This window comes from Choristoneura fumiferana, chromosome 8 (genome assembly GCF_025370935.1).
Source record: "Choristoneura fumiferana chromosome 8, NRCan_CFum_1, whole genome shotgun sequence".
NCBI classification, from domain to species: Eukaryota; Metazoa; Arthropoda; class Insecta; order Lepidoptera; family Tortricidae; genus Choristoneura; species Choristoneura fumiferana.
In genome coordinates, this window is record NC_133479.1 from 15776568 (window position 1) to 15799675 (window position 23108).

The window sequence follows — 23108 nt, forward strand, 5'->3', positions numbered from 1 at the left end:
AGATATTAATAAGAAAGTAAAATTTTCGTCTTTAATTTTTTTTTCGTCCAATACTAATGGAAAACACTAATACCTAAATTTCTACTTATGCAGGCACCCAAAATGACACAATTTTTTGTATTAGGTTGGGCAAATGCTCCGGAAGCTATATGCGAAAAAGAAACAACTTTAATATTTTTGAAGCCTCAAAACCTAGTCCTACGGGTCTATAAGGGGCGTCGCGCCAAAGTTTCTCGTTTTTTTTTCTCATTTAAAAAACCGTAATGTAATGTGTGGGGTGTCATAGGGCCTCGTTTATCTTGACCATGCCAGATTTAGGTCCTGTGCCGCCACTGGCATTGAGCATGAACTGTGTCAAGAGTTTTGAGGATTCAAGAAAATGCTGATGAAATCTTGGACTTGATATATGGAAAAATAAAACATAAACTGTTTAAAATGCAACATCGAGGTAAAATATCACTTTTTTGGCAGGTTACGGACATTATTCTTACTTAAATAATATAAAATATTTTATCAATATTCAAACAAGTAGGATATTATTATGTATGTAGAGAATTTGTGCATTTTTAATGTGCTGTATTTTACAACAAATTACCTAGTGAATACATTAAATTCTCCACTTGCAGTGAGCAAACCATAATCACATCAACTTAAAACTATTAAAAACATTGAACAGGTTTTAATACAGGTAAAATAATCGTATAAAATAGTCACTGGGCAACTGTACAGTCAAGCCCAAAAGTAGCTTTACTTCTTCACACTTTGTCACTGTCACTAATTTTAACTTTTAGCATACGAGTACTCTTTGTTTAACACGTTCCCTATCCTAGGTAACCACTTGACTACAAAAACTGTGTTACTCCATGTAATTTATTGAATTGATTTGTCTAACATCTGGTAGCGTAGTGTACGGTTGTGTTGCTCTGAAGATGAGCTCTGGTTGAGTTCGAAACGCGTCAGTGTAGTGCGGTTAGTGGTGGTGATAGATGGGTTTGTGTGATTTGTGTGCGTTCTTACAGTGGAAGAACTGCATGAACACGCATATTTTGCATAAACTTAGCTATCATACGGTCGCGGGTGAGCAAAGAAATTCTTTTAGTTCACTTAGTCCATGTATCCAAGAGGATGCATTATGCCATACAAAATATTCAAGTCGACTTGTGGATTGTATTTTTTACTTTGTATGGGGGACAGGGAACGTGTTAATTCCATGTTTGTCACTCACAACACCCGCGCTGTGTTCAAAATAATAAAACGTTTAGTTATTTTATCACTAATTATGTCTTACGACTAGATACACAAATAATATGGCAATCAATGCCTCATTAATTAATTAATAGTTAACATTCCTTGAAGTCAGAAACTGACCTACCTTTTACCTCGTACAGTCGAGGTCAGAATTATTTACACTTTACTACATTGACGCTATGACGCTGTCACTTCGTGTTTGAAATTTTGTATAAAATTGCCAGAAGGTTTATAGCACATTCAGCATACCTGGGCAACCATCAGTCGCGAGTGCTGCGCGGTTACGTACGGACTCACGCGCATTTATTACGTACCTTAATATGTTACAACGATATAAACAGTATTGTTCGGTGTACGGATATTTAAATTTATCTAATATAATAAAAACGTATCCATTCAAGTTATTTATCAGAATGCGAATTTTTTATACTCTTAAATTCAACAATAAAGCTTTTCGCACATCCCAGAAGAGGCGCAAATACTTCTCCGTAGCTAATTTGTAGGTAACAAATATACGAAGCCAAATAAAACCATTTTTGTTAAACACTACTTAGTCTATCTTTAAATCTCTCCTAATCCTTTCCCTACTTTAAATTTCATGTGACATTATCAAATCAAATACATAACTGAAGAGTGACAGTTAGTAGAGTAGGCAGCCCTATAGCTTGTTTGTGTACCGAGCCGGCGTAGGTAGTTATATCAAGGACGCTGCCGAGACGGAATACTGCTCCTCTTTTATACTGTGTTCATAGTGACAATGACAAAATACTAAAGTGTAAAGATATTTTTGACCTCGACTGTACTTTTTAGGACTTTAATGCAACTAAGGGCTTCGAAAATCACCCGGTAGCCCTATATACAAAGGGCCTAAAAAATCATGAAAAATTAAATAAATCAAAAATCCCTAAAATAATGTAATAACAAAATGGTTTCTTTTCTACTGCAAAAATAAATTCTGCAATGAATAACTATGTACTTAAATACAGTTGGAATAAATTTAACACACTTATACTATATTTATTTGTACGCTAAAATTGATATTCTTATCCCATGACACTTATCTAATTGAATTATAAATGTCTCTTAAATTCACGAATTGCTCATTAATCTACTCTATCATCACTACTTTTAAAAAGCTCGGACCTCAAAATCATTAATTTTTCTGAACATTATTTTAAATGTAAATTTTACTGACGTATTTATTTAATATACGAAATTTTCTCAAAGAAGAGTCGTTAAATACACTTGCATTTGCAGAAAAATTTACAGCTAACAGCTACAATTTCTTTAAATTCTTTTCAACTCACTTACTTTTGTAAATAACATCTCGCCAAATCTAGTGGCACTATCGACTCAATATAGTGTCAGTGTCACTATTGAGTCGGGGAACGACAGACCCCTAGGCTAAGATATAATGACACGTTCTACGAATTCAACTTCAAATATTCCCCGACTGCAAAAAACACAATACAGTACAAGTACAATTTAACTTTCGCACATCCTGATTTTTTTTAGATTACAAATTTAATCGAACCTGTTACTTTTACTGAACGCATCTCTTTCCACGCAATTATGTCCGAGCACACATTACAAATAATTAGTGTCAATCAACTTTTTCTTGAACCTCGTTGCCATGGTAACGTCCCCTGGACAACTGTTTATCCCTTAGCTGCATGATTTAATATTTAGTTTAATTTCCATTCTATTTTTTAACGCTATGATACCATAGTTACGCTTTGATACTCCATGCAAATTGTAGTTAAACTTGTATTCGGTTTACAAAACAGAATAAGATAGATCAGTCTTTTAATAAAACCAATTTAAAAATATAGTTTTTTTTGATACCGTATGCAACTAAGGGTTAAAAACGATGACTTCCTATGTGTTCTCTGTGGCTAAAATTCATCGACCGTACATTTTTATCGTAGCCAGTTACAAGCCCATTATTTTATGGACTATCTCCTAAACACATTAGTAGCGTATATTATATGTTTTTTTTAGAGACTGTCACAGTTGTCTCTTGGACAACGGGCAAGAAAAAAAAAGGTGATTGACCCTAATTCTGATAAGGATTCCTACAGTGTGCCGTGATGGGGCGTCAAACAGGACGTAACTTCCATAAGGTAAGTTACTCTACTGGAAGGACCTTAATACAACACCGCCCATTCAAACCAAAGTATCATTCTTCTCCACTCTATTGAAATGCGGATGCTTATACGTCCACTTGACACTAAACGGTTTGTCTAACGCTAGATTCATATCGAATATGTCTAGTATTTTCGTTTTGGGGTTGTAAGTGAATTGGCAGTGGGGTTTTTGGCAGGGCGCCCCGTTGACGGTGAGCGTTTTGACCGGGAGCGTTTGTGCCAGGATGGATATTTTGCTGACGGAAGGTACGCCGTAACCCCACCAGTGGACCACGCTCTTGAGTTCCGAGTTGGCGAGGAGGAACTCTATGTGGCTGTACTGCTTCTCCTCGTAGCTGTCTGTAAGGATAAGTGACTTAATTGATATGTAGTTTTGTTTTTGCAATGAGTGATTGTTGTGGGTTTCTACAGGGATTCGGGATACATAAGCAGGTCGTACTAGTATTAGTGAGGTTAACGTAGTTTTTTTTTATAATGTTGCAAACAAAAATAATAAATTATTTACTGAACGTATGGTCATTCTGCAACTAAAAGATTTAAAAGATTTTGCTAAAATATGATGGTGAACGATTCATTATCAATTACTGAGGGAGGGTGTCGGTTTGGTCCTGCTCAAGTGCTCACGTCTCCAGAATCACCCAATATTATATCGTTTCTCATAAAATAAGAGTCTGAGGGGCGTAGACCCTTCTCTACTTCATGATTCTTTTACTTCGTTTTTTTTCACGCATTTGGAATCACGATCATTTTAACCACTTCATTCCGTCACACGGTCTAAGACGAGAGTAGAAAGAGTTAGTGCTCTAGTACTTCGGAAACGCGCGAGTGTCTACGCGCCAGTACCCTCGCGCGCAAAACGCTCCGTCTGGACAGGGTCTTAGACAACACGCCATCTGGCTCATGAATCAGTTTGTTCGACTGTGTCCACAGTGGTGTTTGCGTGTCTTACTGAGCGTGTCGCCGTGGTCCCAGTAGAGCTGTCCCCTGGCGCGGCGCGGGGCGGGGGCGCGGGCGGGGGCGGGCGCGGCCAGCAGCTGCAGCGGACCGCTGCGGGCGCTGCTGGTGCTGACGGGGCCGTGCGCCGGAGGCTCCTGGAGGGCTAGTATACCTCCGCCCTGCAGACAGTAAACAGTAACGGCTTTAGAGTGAGCGGCTGGGACGCAACTTATACCAGCACCAGCGTCCCTATCATCTGAGCTCTGCGGCCATAAAACCCCGTTTCTGTATAAAAAAAAAACAATTCGCGAGGATTTGAGCCGATCAACTTTTTTTTACCTCGTTGCCATGGTTACGTCCCCTGGGCGTCTCTTTATAACCATGACCAAGACTTTCTATATATTTACTGTGGCGAAAATACAAACTGAAATATAGATGCATAGAAAAACCAGAAAAATAAGACCAGCGCTGGGAATCGAAACCAGGTCCTCGGTATTCCGTGCCACGTGCTATACCACTACACCACCACTGGACAGTGATACAGACACGAATTTCTCCTATGCACCACATATCTCAGCTTGTTTGTTTTCTTATTTAGTCACTTAAGCAGCGACACACTAGCGACATCTACGCTGTAGCCCTCATCGAGAAACTTTCAGCACCCCATTGGAACTAACCGCTCACCCGGACAAGAGATGTCCTTATTAAGCAATCAAATTAAGATTGTTTGTTTGGAATCTTTTTGTATTTTTTTTTGGCTTATTTTTCTGGTTTTTCTATGCATCTTTATTTCAGTTTGTATTTTCGATATGGGTTTTACGGGATGACCGTAAAAGTAACAAAAAATTTGAAATTGACAAAAAAAATACAAAAAGATTCCAAAAAACCAATCTTAATTTTCTGTGGTTAAAATTCATTGAGTAAAATTTTTTCTCATAGTTACAAATCCATTATTTTATGGACTGTCTCCTAAGCACAATAGTAGTTTTATTAAGAAACTCTCTGACTGTTGTCTCTTGGACAACGGGACAGAACAACAAACAAGAAAACGTTGATTGTCCCACTTACAAGACTATTGCTAATACTCACCTTGACGGTAACAGTAGTATTCTCATCGACTTCTTTCCACTCGTTCTCCGCCACCAGAGTGCCATCGGCCAGGTTGTACCAGGTGCCAGGGAAATACGCGCGCGTGGAAACCGCCCCCTGTTCCAGGATGGGGGACACCATGACGTGCGGGCCCACGAGGAACTGGGTGTCGATGTCGTGGGTCACTGGGTCTTCGGGGGTCCTGGACGAAAAAATATCTCTAAACATACGATTTTAAGGCCGCCTAAATACCTTGTAATTTTCTTTCTGTGCTCCCTGTTTTCTGTATCGCTTATTATTTGTGTGCCTAATTGGGTGGATCAACTATTTCTTGTTGTTATTCTGTCCCGTCAGCGAGGGGACAAAAGTAGTCACATTATATTAACATGCTTATTAGATGACCAATTATAGAAGGGACTTAAAACTACCACATAAATGCATGTTTGACACATTTGAATCCTATAAACTTACGGTTTAAACTTTAAAGAGTGACCCAGGAGACCGTAACTATAGCAACGAGTGACAAGAAAAAGTTGATCGACCCTCGGAGCCAGGGTCACTGGGGCCCATGGTCTCACACATGATGCAACACTCACTCAAAGAACAGCGGGCGCGCGACCGTGTCTCCGAAGACGTGCGCGCGCCAGAACAGCGTGTAGTAGTACGGGAGGAGCCGGTAGCGCGTGCGCAGAGCGGCGCGGCTCGCCGCCGCCACCTCCGGGCCCAGGCTCACCGGGTCTTGCGGCTGGAACAAGACTCCACGCTACACATCGGATCGAACTACGTTACTCACTTAGTCGAGTAGCGAGCATTTTAGATGCTAACAGCCTTATTCATAAAAAGTTAGAGCCTCCTTGAAGGCTCCTTGAAGGCCCGATGCTAAAAAACGTGATTCATAAACGTCTGTTAGCGCTAATCAGTCGATCAAGGCTCTGCTAAAGTTAGAGGACCGTAGACCCTCCTTTATCTCCCTGCTAAGTCACAAAATGGCCGCCACAAGTTTGAACAGCTGACTTTGACAAGAGCAAAAAACCATACCGAAGATATTTTTAGTGAAGGGTGAAGTTACGCAAAGATTTAAAAAAAAAACAGGGTAATTTATTTTCAGGAATTTGTATTTAAAAATCCTCTAAAATTACTGCTACTTTACTACTTTACTAACAATAAATATGAAAAAAATAAAATTAGGATGATTAACATAATTACGGCTTTTTGCACTTAAACATACACATGCGGATCGGAAATGGCGGGAAAACAAACATCTCGCTTTTTTTTCCTGCTAATTTGCTGTCACTGCTGTCAATTTTTTTTTTTAATTATCGATGAGGCCATTTTTTGTCTTTGATTTGTCAAGATTGCCAACATAACGCGTCTAATCCGTCTATCAGCAGCTCAACAACTAGCAGACTGCTAGCAAGCGTTTATGAATCATACTTCTTGACAACCGTCTAATAAGCTTAATCAGTCTGCTAAGTAACAGGCCGATCAAACCTCAATTAAGGTTTTTTTATGAATAAGGCTGTAAATAGATAACGCGCTTATAGAAGAATTTTCGGTATTTGAGGGGGTGAAGCAGACGACGCGGTGGAGGCGAATGCGGGGCGCCTCGCGCGTCTGTCACGCAGCCCGTTGACGGCCTTATTCTGTTTGTATCCGTATTCTGGTTAATGTGAATTCCGGATTTTTCCTTAAAATTATAATTACACATTTTTTTTGGTTTAATTAAGAAAATCTTCGTTTAATATGAATAGTCTTGGTAATAAACAAATTATTTATGCCTTTGTATTGTAACGTAGGTAATGGATAGACATTTAGACTGAATAGGTCGATAGATAGATAGACGAAATGAAAAGGATATAAAGGTAAATCAATACAAATAAAAAAACATTTTTATTTCAATCTGAAAATCTAGATTACAAGCTAGGCAAATCTATACATATAATAATAAAACAGTAAAGAAAAAGTTGTCTGTTCACTTTTACGAAATGAAATAAAATCATTTATTCAGTAAATAGGCCGCAATGGGCACTTTTACACGTCATTTTTTGAACTACCAGCGCTTTCGGAAAGACCATCATTGCCAAGAAGAATGCGCCGCAAGAAACTTGGCAGAAAGTCGTTTTTTCAAAATAAAATAATTGCAAATAAAATAGGTACTAAAAAACTACAGTATACAATTAAAGAAAAAATACAAAAAAAATATTATTATAATACAGGGATGTATGGGGTCCCTTAGTTACAAAACTAAACACTAACTATATCTAAGCTATATCTACGTTCAGTAGAAGTGTAGAATGCTTCCACCGTCATAAATAAAATAAAAATTTGAAATATATATTTCAGGTCAAGCAACCATTAAGCTTTTGGATTCCGAAGGCAAGCTCACGTCTGCCGCCCCCAAAGTTAGCTCACACGCACTAATGTCATGCTCTGAAAGCAGAGCGGTACCGAGGACATGGTAATGCTTCCGTTCCCATAAGCTCTATGGGCCAAGGGGATGTATAAAGTCCCTGAGTTAATCATAATAACTCAGAAACTACTAAACAGAATTCAACGAAATTTTGTGTAGTGATAGCTTATTGGTGTTGTTGTCCAGGCTTCTCAGCAGGAATACAAAGTTAAGGATCTATAAAACTGTTGAAAGACCTGTCCTTATGTATGACTGTGAGGCCTGGACACTAACACACAAAGAGGAATATCAACTCCTTGTAGCGGAAAGGAAGGTCTTGCGTAAGATCCTGGGACCTGTCAAGAGAGACGACGGCACGTGGAGGATCCGTAAAAAGAGAAGGATCCAGGAGCTGGTGGCTGAACCCAACATCATCGGCGTAACAAAATCACACAGACTTCGCTGGTTCGGCCACCTACTATGAATGGGAGAGGATCGGGCTGCCGAAAGAGCGTACGCTGGGAGGACAGTGTCCAGGCGGATCATCGACGTCTCCACGACCACGACTGGCAAGAGGCTGTGCACGATCGGGACAGATGGCATGCTCTTGTTTCGGAGGCCAAGACCCTCTTTGGGTCCCTGAGCCAAATTAGTTAGTTAGTTAGATAGCTTATTAGTCTGGTCAACATTTAGGATACTTTATATGTTACGGAAAATAAATATTTTTGGATATAATAAAAAATTGCTCTAAATCGGATTCCGCGCGGACGCAGTCGCCGGCAACAATTAGTTTTAAATAAATTTATAGCTCTTCCAAAATTGTCTGGAGCATGAAGCGATGCTTTTCTTATTTTCGTGACTTGAAAAGTATAGATATGTAGAAGAAAGTTCTTTTTCTTCAGTCAGAGGAGGTTCTACAGTTATTTTTGATGAAGATTATTTTTCCCTTAGTGGCATTCCCCGAGCTCGACGGGAATCGGGACTGGGTAGTAACCAGTCCATATAAAATGAAATTAGTTTGTCTTTCATTTTTTTCCCCCAAAATAATCTTTCAGTATGATTTCTGTTTTGAGTGGATGATTTTCACCACTACACACAGCAGATATACACTGTGCTCGACACGTAACATGGAGACCTTGGACCTGGTAATACCAGTTACTATTTTTGTTAATTTCAGTAGTTTTAGTTTCCTTATTGAAAATACAAACTGAAATATAGATGCACAGAAAAACCAGAAAAATAAGACCAGCACTGGAAATCGAACCCAGGTCCTCGGTATTCCGTACCGCGTGCTATACCGCTACACCACTGCTGGTCCACCAGCAGTGACCACCAGTGGTGGTTGACCGGCAGTGGTGTAGCGGTATAGCACGCGGTACGGAATACCGAGGACCTGGGTTCGATTCCCAGTGCTGGTCTTATTTTTCTGGTTTTTCTGTGCATCTATATTTCAGTTTGTATTTTCAATTTAGGTTTTACGGGATGATAGTAAAATAAAAAAAAATTGGAATGGAAATAAAAAATATAAAAAGATTCCAAAAAACCAATCTTGATTTACGTGAAGGTAAATTACAAATCGAAGTACCTATCATAAATAAGTCGCTGATAAGGAAGGCGGTAGGCGTCGTAATGTACGATCTGGTACACACGGACCGCTTTCCAATTGCAATCCGGCTGTAAAATGGCAGAACTACATCAGAACTGCGTAAGAACTGCAGTCCGACTGCCTAAAATGGCAGTTGGAATGCAGTCCTCTGACAGTCGGGTCCAGTGCTGGTGCAGTTGTACTAACTGCGCAATAACTGCATCCAAACTCCCATTTTGCAGCCGGATTGCAGTTGGAGTACATGTTTTTGTCAATAATTTACTAGTGCAACCAAGTGCAACCACCTTATTTTATTAAAATAATTTATGTTAAATAACTTGGCTGAATGCAAGATATTACCTTTGCCTGCAAAAAAATTAGAAAATCTAAACTTAGATCGAAACTGTTGCATCTACTATCAGAAATGTCAGTGAAACTGTCAAAGGGATCAAGCAGGGCTACTACGATACTCGAAACTAGAAGTTCATGTCGTGCGGTCCCTCTGACACTTATACTATTTAATACGAGAGCGAGAGGGACGGTACGATACGAACTTCGAGTTTAGAGTTTCGTAGTAGCCGCAAGGTTCGCCGCATGTTCGCCGTGAGTAGCATAGGTTTATACAACGTGCCTACAATTTGTATGGCAGTCGCGGTAGAATCTGGACGAAGCCGTCCGCGTCCGTGAGCAGCCGAGGCCCGCGCCAACCAGCTTGCGGTCGTAGTACGAATGTGAAATCCGCTCAGCAGGGCTACTACGAAGCTCGAAGTTCGTGGGTTGCGGTCCCTCTGACACTTATACTATTTAGTACGAGAGCGAGAGGGACCGCACGACACGAACTTCGAGTTTGGAGTTTCGTAGTAGCCCTGCTGACTCGGCCCGACTCCGGCCGGTTGATTAGTGTGTGGTAGGTACTTACCGTTTAGGTACTCTAATGCTTCTCATATGTCCTCTGAGTTCACTTATGCGTTTCCTCTTTCGCTTAACTTTTTTAATACTGCGATTACCCATATTATTTGCTCTCAAAAGTAGTACTAGCGCGTTAGAAAAATGTGCACAGGTCCGTCGTCGACTACGTACACGCGTGTACTGGCGACTGGGCAATACTTGGCCGCCGCCGCGCGCTAGAATCGTTTTATTTTGCCAAAGACGAAATAAATTGGTATGATTGATGTACTCAACCTATTGAAAATCTATGAAGCATAAATCTAAATCTGCTAAAAACTATTTAATAAAGCAAATTTTGTGTTGATATTCATAATAGTTTTCATAATATTTGGTTTAACGTGTAAATGAAGGCTCTTTTTCAAAAAAATAATCTATCGAGGTTTTTGTCAGCAATCGTGTTTTTGATGAAGTCAAAAACTAGCTAATAGACTGAAAATATACATATAAAAAAATTGCAGTTGTAAGTATTGTGTAAGTATATTTTAAATATTTTCTAAAATTTTAGTTTTCACTACGTACAGCGCCTTAACCCGATTAGAAAAGTTGAAAAATTCCCGACATTTTCATTTCAAACTTCACTATTTCAAGAACAGCTGAACCGATTTTATTAAACTAGATGAAAACCCGGCTTCGCTCGGGTAAAATGTAGACTCATAATAATATGTTTGAAAAAATTTTTTGCCAGTAAAGACTGTCGTACTTATCGAAAAATCTGACGTATATTCCCAGCCTTAATTATTATCACAAACACTTTAACGGCTAACCTACGTATCGGTATTTCACCAGTAGATATTTCTCCTAAATCTTCCCAAATAACTACGTAGTCAGTCCCAAAGTTCTGTCACAAATGAAAATAATGATAAAAACAAAAGTACCAATCAGTTTTTATAAATTATATACCAATTTAAAGTACATTAATAAAAAAAATAAATTTAAGTACTTAAAATTATTCAAAATGACTTCCTTTTTTTTTAATACAGGCCCTTAATCGGCGCAGCCAGTCGTCTATCGCAGCACGCACCATTTCATGTCTATTTCAGCGACTGCTTTTCTTAAAGATGACTTCAGGCTCTCCAAATTTTTATGGGGTTTAGCACAGACCTTCCCCTCTAAGACCTGCCGAATTTTAAAGTCCAGAGGATTAAGGTTCGGACTGGAGGAAGGCCAATCTTCGTGTCTTATAAAGTCGATTTTTTGACGGCCAAACCAGGCTTGAGTGGTCTTGGCTTTGTGTGCTGGCGCAGAATCCTGCTGGAACACAAAATTATGACCTGAAAATAGCGTGTTGGGCAGATCTTTGACATGCTTATCCAAAACCGTCTCTTGGTACACTTTCGCACAGATTTTGACCCCTTTTTCGCAAAAATGAACCTCAGTTGGCCCGTAATAAGAACTTCTCTTCAATATCGAAAATCTTTTCGTCTGTAAAGAGGATATCACGGTGTCGATTTTTCGCGTACCGCTTTAACAACTTCCGGGATCTTTTAAACCCTATTGTTTTTAGACGGGCATTAAGTAAGTGCCCACTCTATTTTTTGTATGCTCGCAGACTAAGATCTTCGTTTAAAACCTTTTTGACGGTTTTTCTACTGACACCCATCTGCAAAGCCATCAACTTCTGTTTTCGGACAGGATTTCTTGCTATGCGTGCCTTGATCGCTTTGATCACTGCTGGTGTTTGTACGGAGCGAGGCCGGCCAATTCTTTTCTTGTCCTCAACACTGGAGACTTCATTGTACCTGTCAATCGTACGGTACACAAACCTAAGCGTTATATTTACATTTTTGAGCAACTTGAAAATGGTACTTGGCGAGTGCCCACAGCGGTGCAATGCTAAAACAGCTATTCGGTTTTCTTTCAACGTCCACTCCATCGTGAGAAATTGCAGCGAATGACTGTTTATTGTTTTAAAATAATTGACAAACATTCAAAAATGGAATTCAATCAAATTTTCTTAAAATCATGTTTTAAATTTAAAAATAATGTGCCAGTGACAGAACTTTGGGACCGACTACGTATGTCTGTCTCTTAGACCTAAAGGGCCCCATATAAGGTACGATCCGTCTGTACGATCGATCTGATGAAAATCGACGAATCGTACCGTGTGTGGGGCCCTTAAAAGGTCACAATGGAGAACGAAATGCAAACCTGTGACACGTGATGACGTGACACTCACGCCACTTTGATGTGATGACTTTGACATGTTTACTTCGCAACGCCATTATATATACTCAGTAATTTATTCCATTTTTTATTGAAAATACTCGCTAAATCCGAATTTTCTACCTACAAGTTGTCGACTCGGAACAAACGTCAACAACTGAAGATAGTTATAGTTGAAGGTAGTTGGTGATAGTTTTGAGTTTTGATAAGATCCATTCAAGTTTTCCGGCAAGACGTTTCGTTTTACACAGTCACATGAGTCACAGTTCTTTGTAATGGATACTTTTTTGGCGTGACGCACGCGATGTGTTGAAGGCGAGCCGTATCTAAGAGCTAGCTAGTATGAAACGGAACGTTTATTAACTACCCAAGATGGCGACTGCGGTTTGTTTGTCAGTGCCATTAGAATTTAACGAAATTCTCCATAATCCGAATTTTGCGGATATATGTTGTCGACTCGGATCGACTAATTTTTTACGCTCTTCAATTTGATGTGCATTTCGTTCGAGTCTACCGTACCCCTGGACGAAATTATTAATATAGATTATTGTTAGCTAAAAACCATCGCAAGAAAACTCGTTTTCACAAATTTGAGAGCTACAATGCTACAGACAGAAAGACATGGTATTAAATAATACCCCTCTTTTTGCATCGGGAGTTAAAACTTTAATAAAATGGAGCCACTCCACTAAATCGTTTACTAATCTATTTTACTAAGATTTAGTTTTCTGTTTAGTTACTAGACTAAATTACTAATAAGTACGAACAGAATTTACATTATCACATAAATATTCACTTTTGTCTATTTTACACAAATGATTTTATGAAAACTCACCAAAGTATTAATAGAGTTGTGATTCCGCGAGAAAGGGTAAAAAGCGCCGAGTTGCATCCACCGCTTGCACAGCTCCACTGTCGTGTCCCCGTTGAACCCGCATATGTCTGCGCCCATCATTGGGATGCCAAACAGGCTGAAGGCTAGAATATCTGTCAAATATCAAAAATATAAACACAAACACAAAAGTAACCAGACGTGAAGCGATTTTTTTTAAATAGCCTATACTATTATGGTGTCCTACAGCTGGGCAATGCTTCCGGTCTTGATCTCCACAATATCAGTTCTGACGCTGTGTCAGGCCAGTCCTTTGCGCACCGTAGGTTAGGATAGGCCAGATACACATATCGACGCGTTTTGGCTAAGTTTTATGTGAAGGTTTCATAAGCCCTTCATAAGCTCTTTCATGAACCAGTAGCTCTTCCAAGTGTTTTCGACGCGTCTTTCGACATTTTAATCTTGTCGGTTGCTGTGGTGATATTGTAATAAATGTTAAGTTTAGCATTGACTACCAGGTCATACCAGTACCGGTCATTGTGGCGGTCTTTGGTGGCCTATGTGACGTGATACGTACCCGGTATGGTCATGGCCATGTCATGCCACGTGCTGAACACGTCCCCACTCCAGTGCCCCGCGAAGTGGCCGGAGCCGACGAAAGTCGCGCGGGATATGATGAAGGGACGCGCGCCGCGGATCTCAGTCAGCGCACTGTGACAATGATATATATCAGATAATTAGAAACATGATAATTATATGTACTTTAAACTAAAAAACACACTTTAGTAGTAAACGCGCCTGAGCGTGCCACCTAACCATGGAAACCATCCATAGGCAAGGCTGTGTTTCCACCAAAGATGTGTGAGGAATGGGTTTGTCATTAACTATACTTCGTTTTTTTATCATTAGAAAGAAGGTATCGCGATCGCGATCTTGACGTGTCTTTTTATTAAAAAACACTTTTGAAAAATAATTCACATCAAATATGTAACAATTAGCAGGGACATATATGATCATTTAGATTTTCTTGGTATCATAAGTAATACTTTACTGTATTTTTTAAAACATTTTTCAATAAAAAGACTCGTCAAGATTGTTTACCCTTTTTCTAATGCTAAAAAACGAAGTATAATAGAAAACGCTTCATTTACCTCGATCAGCCAAACTGTTTTCACTAGAGATGCGCTGTTTTGCATATTGTACTGGGGTTTCAGGGACTCACAAGTGTGTAGCGGAGGCTTCGCTGAGCGTCCATACACAGCGTCTTGGACTTGAGTCCGTCTGCACCCGCAGTGTGGGGGTGGTATGGGACCCGTTTGGGGGACCCGCGCAGTGGTTCGGTGTAAAAGGGGTTTCAGGGACTCACGAGTGTGTAGCGACGGCTTCGCTGAGCGCGTACAAGTTGTGGCAGGCGCGATGGTCGCCGGCGTAGTGCTGAGCGTCCATACACAGAGTCTTGGACTTGAGCCCGTCTGCACCCGCAGTATGGGGGCGATATGGGAGCTGCTCGGGGGCGCAGGACCCATGCAGGGGACCCGATACCATGTTTGAGGGCTCGTTCATGTCCTGTGACAACGGAAGCGTAAAGGAGATAATCTAAATTAGAAATTTTCTGGTGCAAAGGGTGTCCATTGCGGTTCATTGGCGCGGCGAGTGTATTGGGCACCTTTATGCCTGGCGGGGCGGTTTATTTCTTAACAGACTGTATTTTTAATTGTATAACTTGAAATGGGTAACTTCAGGTCTGAACATTCAACAGTCAGATCCTCAAACAAGTAAATGCAATTAAACATTAAGAAGTTCTGTCCTGCTGAGACAATCATGGTCGGACTACCATGATGTCACTGCCAGATTATACTGTCACCAGATTTACATAAGTATGTATGACCAATTTTAAGTCAATTTGGAACCTGAAGAGCTGAAAGTGGGCAAAATTTAGTTGTAAGATTTGACCCGTACACATACAGAGTAAGTTAAATAAAATCTTGTAATGTTGTAGCCGATGATACTTACGATCCAAGCCCCGTCGTAAGGTACGGCCTCGTGCAAGCTGGTCATCATTTCAAGCCAGTAGGCGGTAGATCCGGGGTGCGTGAAGTCTGGATATGCGGTCGATATTTTGTTCCACGTCTGAAATATACATTTTGAAATAGTTGGGGGTGCGGCTCAGAAGCGCTTCAACCGTCGTTTCCCGTGTTACGAAAATCGACTAAGGTTTATTAGAAATTAAACTACTGAATACAAGATAAGCAGGTGCAAGGTGCAGGTGGGTTTTGCAGGTGGTAGGACCTTGTGCAAGGTCCGCCCGGATTGCTACCACCATCTTGCTCGCTAATCCTGCTGTGAAGTAGCAGTGCTTGCATTGTTGTGTTTCGGTGTGGAGAGTAAGACAGCCGGTGAAATTACTGGCACCTGAGGTATCCCATCTTAGGCCTCAAGGTTGGCAACGCGTTTGCAATACCCCTGGTGTTGCAGATGTTTATGGGCGGTGGTGATCTCTTACCATCAGGAGACCCACCTGCTCGTTTGCCATCCAGTCGAATAAAAAAAACAGATACAGAAAACACAACAAGCACGTAGAGGCTCGCTCAAATCAAATCTCTTTCACTCACTCGCTCGTCTCATTCACTCCGCAGTAGTCATCAGTCATTCAGTCGCTCGTTTACATTAAATCATTCGTACAAAAATCCACCCTCATTCCCACATACATACATACCTAAACAGATAGATACGTGCTTCAATATACGTTAAACACCCACGAATCGAGTTGTACCCAAGACAAGCATTTGTATTTTTCATACAAATATCTTCCGCCGGATTGTAGTTTTGTAGTCATAGTAAATTTTCTAACCACTCGACTGGATAGTCTGGTAAGTAAGCATACCTTCCCAATAAAAGGTTGGTTAGTTGAATTCTTGACGAAGATGTCCAGTTCCACGCCGCGGTCGAACGGAGGATAATCGCCTGGCTTCTCGCCAGCACTCACTCCAGGGTCTAAAAAAAAAAAAACAAATGTTCGACGGTCCCTATTATCAGAGTCGGATCTGCGTAAAACGTCTACAACTTTGTCCGTCACTCCTTTCACATAAGCAGGGTGTCTACTACAAATCCTAAAAAAAAACCCCTGACCAGATTTCTAAATTTCCCTGACAAGCTAGACCCGTAGATGAGATTTCACTGCACCGAACGTGCTCACTTTTTCGTTGACTGTTTCTATGGTGCCACTCTTTATTAATACGTCACCCAGAACTGGAACGACTGGTGTCAAAATACCGAGCTAAGTTTTGGGAAATCACGAGTTATTTCATTGACTTTTTGGATTTCTAGCAAATTTCCCTGATTTTCCCTGACTTTCCCTGACTACCTTGAGCTTCTCTGACTTTCCCCTGACTTGACCAGAAAGTGGACACCCTGGTAAAGCATATACGCAGGCTGTCTAGCTACATCAGGATCTTCGCGGTATCCTATTATAAATAAGTTTCGGCGTCGGGATGAATGTTCGGAGGGACGATCGGACGTTGTTAATGTTGTGTCGGTGTGATGGGGTGACAAATAATAACACCCCTCTTTTTGCGTCGGGGGTTAAAAACGACCAAGTGCGGGTAGATCGAGATACGAGTGCCGGTATTATTTGTGATCAAGTGTGGGTAGTTCGAAGGACTCGCGCTGCTAGGCAGACTTGACACCCCACACTTCAGTCTACTCGTGACCACGGCCACTGTAATGTGGTCGAAACATCGAGGTAAATACTCGTACTACTCGAGTATTTTAGCGTGATAAGTCCTGTTTCTCCTCACAAGAGGGGAGGCTTTTGCCCAGCAGTGGGACACTATACAGACTACTTAAAAAAGAAGACCTGTTTGTGGTAATGTGACTACTTCGTGAGTAGTCGTGCTTTCCGAGTTTACCCGATGGCCAATCATAGATCACTTCTCTAAAAGGTCTCTACACACCAAAGCACTTTTCTGTTTATAACAACAATTTTACTCACCTATGAGCACCATATAATGCATCCCCTCGTTGTGAACTTTCTTAACGAATTCCGGCAGGCCGGCGTAGTTCACTTTGTCGTAAGTGAAATCGTTAGAATTGTTCATGTAATCTAAATCATTCCACTGAACGTCCTGTAACAAATCCATACTAATATTATAAACACGAATGTGTGTGTGTTTGTATGTTTGCGTATTTGGATGTTTGTCCGTCTTTCACGTCGAAGCGGAGCGACTGATCGTCGTGATTTTTGGCATAGAGATTTATGGGCCAGAGAGTGACATGGGCTACTTTTAATCCCGGAAAATGCACAGTTCCCGAGGGAACAGCGCGCGATAACCGAATTTCAAGCGGTCGAAGCCGCGGGCAAAAGCTAGTAATACACATATAATAAGAAAAAATCTAATTTTGTGGCTAGAGAATAGGCTGTTACTGACACGGTGAGTTTAAATGTTTACCCTCATCATTTGCACGCGGGCCCAGTGCTGATTGGAAAGTTCACACATATTTGTATCACAATAAAAAAAATGTGTTTAATAAATTATATGCATACTTACAAATGGTATCCCGGCGTCTCTATTCTTCTGCCACACATCTTCGGTAACGTTCAGGCTGCCGTAGCCAAATCTAGGGACAATAATAAGGACGTGATATTTCAGATTTACCTTAAAATTAGCGACTAAATATACGTAATTTTTAAATTATTGGAGATGAAAGTATAGCCGTGTGAAAAAGCTCTTTTCGCTTCAAAATCTTTGTATTTGTTTTACAGTAAATCCCGGTGGTTTTGTATTTCATGGCCTTTTCCAAAAGTTAATTACAGTCAAGGTCATAAGCTTAACCCTATCGAACCCAGCCGAGTATGAAAAGAGTTATGACAATGGACTTTATATACAATCCATGTCAAGTTCAAATTCAAATATAAGAGTTACGATAGTGAACCTTACGTACAATCCATGTCAAATTCAAATTAAACAACATTCAATTTGGTGTCATGATCCGAGGAACTCACTTGCACAGATGGAACCCCAGCGCCCAATAGGGCGGCATGGCGGGCCGGCCGACCAGCGCGGTGTACTGCGCCGCGACGGCGGCCGGCGCCGGCCCCGAGAACACGAACAGGTTCAGCACGCCGCCCGTCGTCCGGTACGTTATCGCCGGCGTCGGTTGGAGTATTACGTCTGGATAAACATAACTTGATGACTTGACTTGATGATATCCGCAGTAGAAATAAGGTTACCGACATAGAATTGCGAAACTGAAGTGGCAGTGGGCGGGGCACATAGCTCGCAGGACTGATGGCCGATGGCGTCAGAAGGTTCTCGAATAGCGTCCGCGGACCGGGAGACGAGCTGTCGGTAGGCCTCTAGCAAGATGGAGCGACGACTTGGTTAAAGATCGCGGGATCGCGGTGGATGCGGAAAGCAAAGATCGGTCTGAGTGGAGAGCCTTGGGGGAGGCCTATGTCCAGCAGTGGACGTCTTTCGGCTGACATGATGATGATGATGATGAAATATAACTTTACTTATTATTCGTAGAGATGTAAAGGCAAAAACTATCAATTTGGTAGTCCAAATCTCCGTAAGCGTATCTCGTATTTTTTGTGGCGAGGGTGCCGCGTGAGATAATGTGCGATGGTTTGCCGTGCGAAGTCTATACGCAGCTCTATCCCTGGTTTGGATAGGTATTTAATTCATCATTATCATCATATCAGCCATAGGACGTCCACCGGTGGACATAGGCCTCCAGCTGCCTCAGATGGAAGCGGCTTATGCATCAAAAAAAAAGTCAAAAGTCAAAATATCTTTATTCAATTGAGGCTACAACAAGCACTTATGAATGTCAAAAATAATCTACCACCGGTTCGGAAAAACCTCTGTTGAGAAGAATCCGGCAAGAAACTGAACGAGGTATATTTTTTTAAACAGATTTACAAACAACCGTGGGTGGACGTCCTACGCTATTTAACTAAATGTAAACAAACTTCAGCTGCTATTTTTATACATTTACTTATCTATCATTGTAATACAAACTAGACTAGTGTATTTCAATACAGAAATGTAAATGTTCAGATAGTTTTAATGGGGGAATTTCGATATTTAAGACACCAATTGACGTTATTTGTTTACATTTAGTTAAATACCTATCCAAACCAAATATAGATGAGGTAAACAAGCACAAGCAAGCCGCGCCCTTATTGTTAAGTCAATGAAGCATCAATCTCTTTGTACAAAAAGGTACAGAACTTAATCTACATACAAAGTGCACTCGAGCAACGCACACATACACACTGCTCACGGACACGATATCTCGGACCGGTTGGAACCAGTGCAAGCGCGAGTGCCATCCGCTTGAGACACGCAGACGGGTGAACTTTTTTAATAATGAAGAATGCGAATTTATTACACTTTAAAATATAATAATCGTGCATTTCGCAAATGTCGAAATCGTCGCAAGATATTTTCTGTGACAGGGTTGTAATATAACAATGACATTAACATTGAAATATTTTAGTTATTATTAAGCCGAGAGCGACCGCCGAGCGTAGGTATGAAAAGTGAAGTACATACATGAGATTGATTTCTGTACCTTTCTGTTTTGTGACTGTATACCAACCAATTTGTAGTGGACAGACGGTCCACTATCCTAATAATGCCCTATTAAATTATTAAGCAATTAAAAACACTTCTTTAGGACATTTTCATATGTATTTCAAATCAACTTCCTACGTTGGCAGCTCGGATACAAGTCTCCTGTTTAACGCCCTTGCGTCCATTTCATATTATTATTCAAAAATGGAACTATGCTGCCAGCATCAAATCAACGGACACAAGAGGTTAGTACAATACGTCTAATACTCGGTATAAGCCAAATATTTACCCATAGCGTAGGAGTTGAGTAGAAGCATCCCGTGACTTTTTCCACTGGGTTCCAGATTCAGGTAGAAGGGGTGTGTGCCATACAGGTTAGTCTAAAAGAAATGACAGTGGTGCAATGGAAATATACACATGTCCAGGAAGAACCCGTCCCGTATGCTAATAACCTGAGACCGAAATTTTCATGGCACTTTTGAGCTGTTATCTTCATCCCAGCCTATACAAGGTGTTAATTAAATAACTGAAAACCAGAAAGTAGTTTGCTCAGAATCGAGAGTAGAATCGATCACACTATGTTTTAAATTAGTTGGTGTTTGTGTTTTAAAATCATTTTTATATTGCGCCCAGTCTAAAAGTTACGACTGCAACATGCGCCAATTAAATATAATAGCGAGGTTGCATATTATGTCGATAATTATTTAACACTGGCCGTTTTGCTGTCAATGTGTGATTTTCTTCTAAAAACGTCAAAGCGCAACTGACAAGTACAAATTATAAGGGTAGAGTTATGAAGGAGAATAACTGGCTAAGCAAAACACACGAATATCTCTTAAAATAATGATTGATGGTATTCAAAAATAACTGCAAACAACTGACTTAAAATGAAAAAATATTTTTGGGGTGTCTGAGGTTTTCAATTATTTAATTAACACCTTGTATACGTCCCACTACTGGGCACAAGCCTCCTCTCAGAATGAGGACCCAATGTCAGATGAGGCCAAAGGGTGTATCTCACTGGTTCAGTAAAGGCTGACCAGAATTATAAAAAACCTCGCCATATTGCGGAAAACCAATAGAACTAATTTCTTGCACTGGTAACAGTATATTCAAATGTCATCTGTCTATTGCTGTCAAAGTTTAACGTTGTTTACGTGCGGTATTTTAAAGTGTTATTTTATGCTTTTTTGCGTTAAAATGCCGAAGAGTATCCATAGCCTTGGAAGGAAAATAATTCACAATGTATAAAAGTATTTTTCATAGAAAAAGTCAGAGGAATTAGAAAATATTTCTATAAATAACATCACCAACACCGTTGTCAATATGTGGACTGATAGGTATCGTATAGTAAGTGTAAAGAATGTTGCAATATAAAACGTAGAAGTACTGGCCTCGAATCAGGTTTTTTATTTTCCTGGTCAGCCTATAACAGCCTATCACTCTAACATTAACCGTAAACCAGGCAAATACCATTCCTAGATTAAGGGGCTGTTTCACCACCCATTGATTATAACTGACGGATAAACGTGACGCCGTCTTCTTCTATACGAACAAAACAAACAGAGACGGCATCACATTTATCCGTCAGAAAAATTAATCAATGGATGGTGAAACAGGGGGTTAGTGTCATAAAACCAATGTGTCGATAAGACGTATCTGTCAAAAAAAATTACTTAATCCATATATTAATTTGATAGGAAACTGTTTAAAAGTTAGTAGACCACTTCATTATAGTCGCAGAAGTGCCACGAAAATTCCAATTTCTGCTAAGAAGGATTACAAAGCGAAGTCAATAAAAAGCTTTTTCATCACACTTGCTCGTAAACAGTGTCGAAAAATGCAGGCTACCTTGGTTGCATGCAACCCCCAAAATAAGGCTGGCGCTGCCAAGAGCGTAGTTAGCGGTATCGGAAATTTTTGAAAAAATATTAGTTTTTCTTTTACAAATATACAATTTTACTCGCAAATGTGATGAAAAACATTGTATGTCGCACGGGCGGTAGGTACTAGAATTACGAACATCGACTCAGTCTTCGACTTCGGGCTTCTAATAGACTCTCGTTCGTAATTCCTTACTTACCGCCCTTAAGACACAATGTACTATTAAAATACTTACATTCTCCGTAGGAGCGGTGTCATAGTTGAACATAGTATAGGTCTGCCAATTGGTGTCCAGAAGGAACCGCGACTGTCTCTCTCCCAGCCCGTACATCTGGTGAGAGGGCAATATAGCCGACAGCTGGAGGAATCTGTCCGAAAGGATAAGACCGCCGACGTCCTGCGTGTTTATACTGCAAATAGAGATGAAGAATAATTAATAATCTACATCCTATCGATATTTAGATTTATAAACACAACTTAGTTATCTACTTCTTCATACTTTTTTACAGTTATTTTTCTCTTCTTTTTACCTATTGTTTGTTGTAATTTATGGTAACGTCTCCTGGGTCACTTCTTAATAGTATGATTTTACGGGGTAGAAATCCACTAACAGCTATGAGTTGTGACAGTTCTCTCATAAGCATGCTAGTATGATACATTGCAAACATTTATCTAAGCAAGTGTATCACTGATGTCTTCTGGGTCACGGGACAGAATAACAACACTATAAAGTTGATTGACCCATTTAGTATGTTTGTGTATCGTTCCGTGAGTCACAGACGGTTCTGGCAGAAAATCAGCGGTGCGGGCGTTTAAAGGTCACATCTCATTAGAGCCACCCGGCACCCGACCAGCACCGCCTTGACTTCCGGCGTCCACTCGTTGTCGACAGATGGTCCACGGGTGGACGCCGCGTTGACGAGTGGACCTCGCGTGGTCCTCGAATTTCCTAATAGAATAGTCACTATGGCGGCGAGCAGCGGGCTATCACCGAGTGGTCCACTAGCCGTCCGCGCGTGGCAACCTCGCGAATGAGGCGATCCGTGACGCTACGGAGTTGATGTAGTGAGCGCATGCCCATACAAATCCATATGAAGAATACAAACCGATCGAGGCGAGGCGGTGTTGGTCGGGTGCCGTGTGGCTGTAATGAGCTGACTTAACGCAACTTCTCGGCTATGCGTGTTTTAAATAGTGGGAAGTGCCATATTGCGGATACTAAGATTATCATTATATAGTAAAAATACTTACAGAGTAACGTTATCGAGTCCTTATGACTTTGAACCCTATGGTGGCGCTCTCTACT

The 23108-nt window shown here is 40.6% G+C and overlaps 1 protein-coding gene across 1 annotated transcript in view; it reads right to left on the reverse strand.

Annotated features, from left to right (window-relative positions):
- Positions 1-429: 429 nt before the first annotated feature.
- LOC141430641 (lysosomal alpha-glucosidase-like) overlaps positions 430-23108 on the reverse strand; it is a gene marked incomplete in the record, with an annotated part of 42308 nt that continues 19629 nt past the window's right edge. The window contains 4 exon segments of the mRNA XM_074091440.1: positions 430-3734; positions 4345-4510; positions 5421-5622; positions 6017-6165. Of these exon segments, the coding sequence (XP_073947541.1) occupies positions 3415-3734; positions 4345-4510; positions 5421-5622; positions 6017-6165 (837 nt within the window).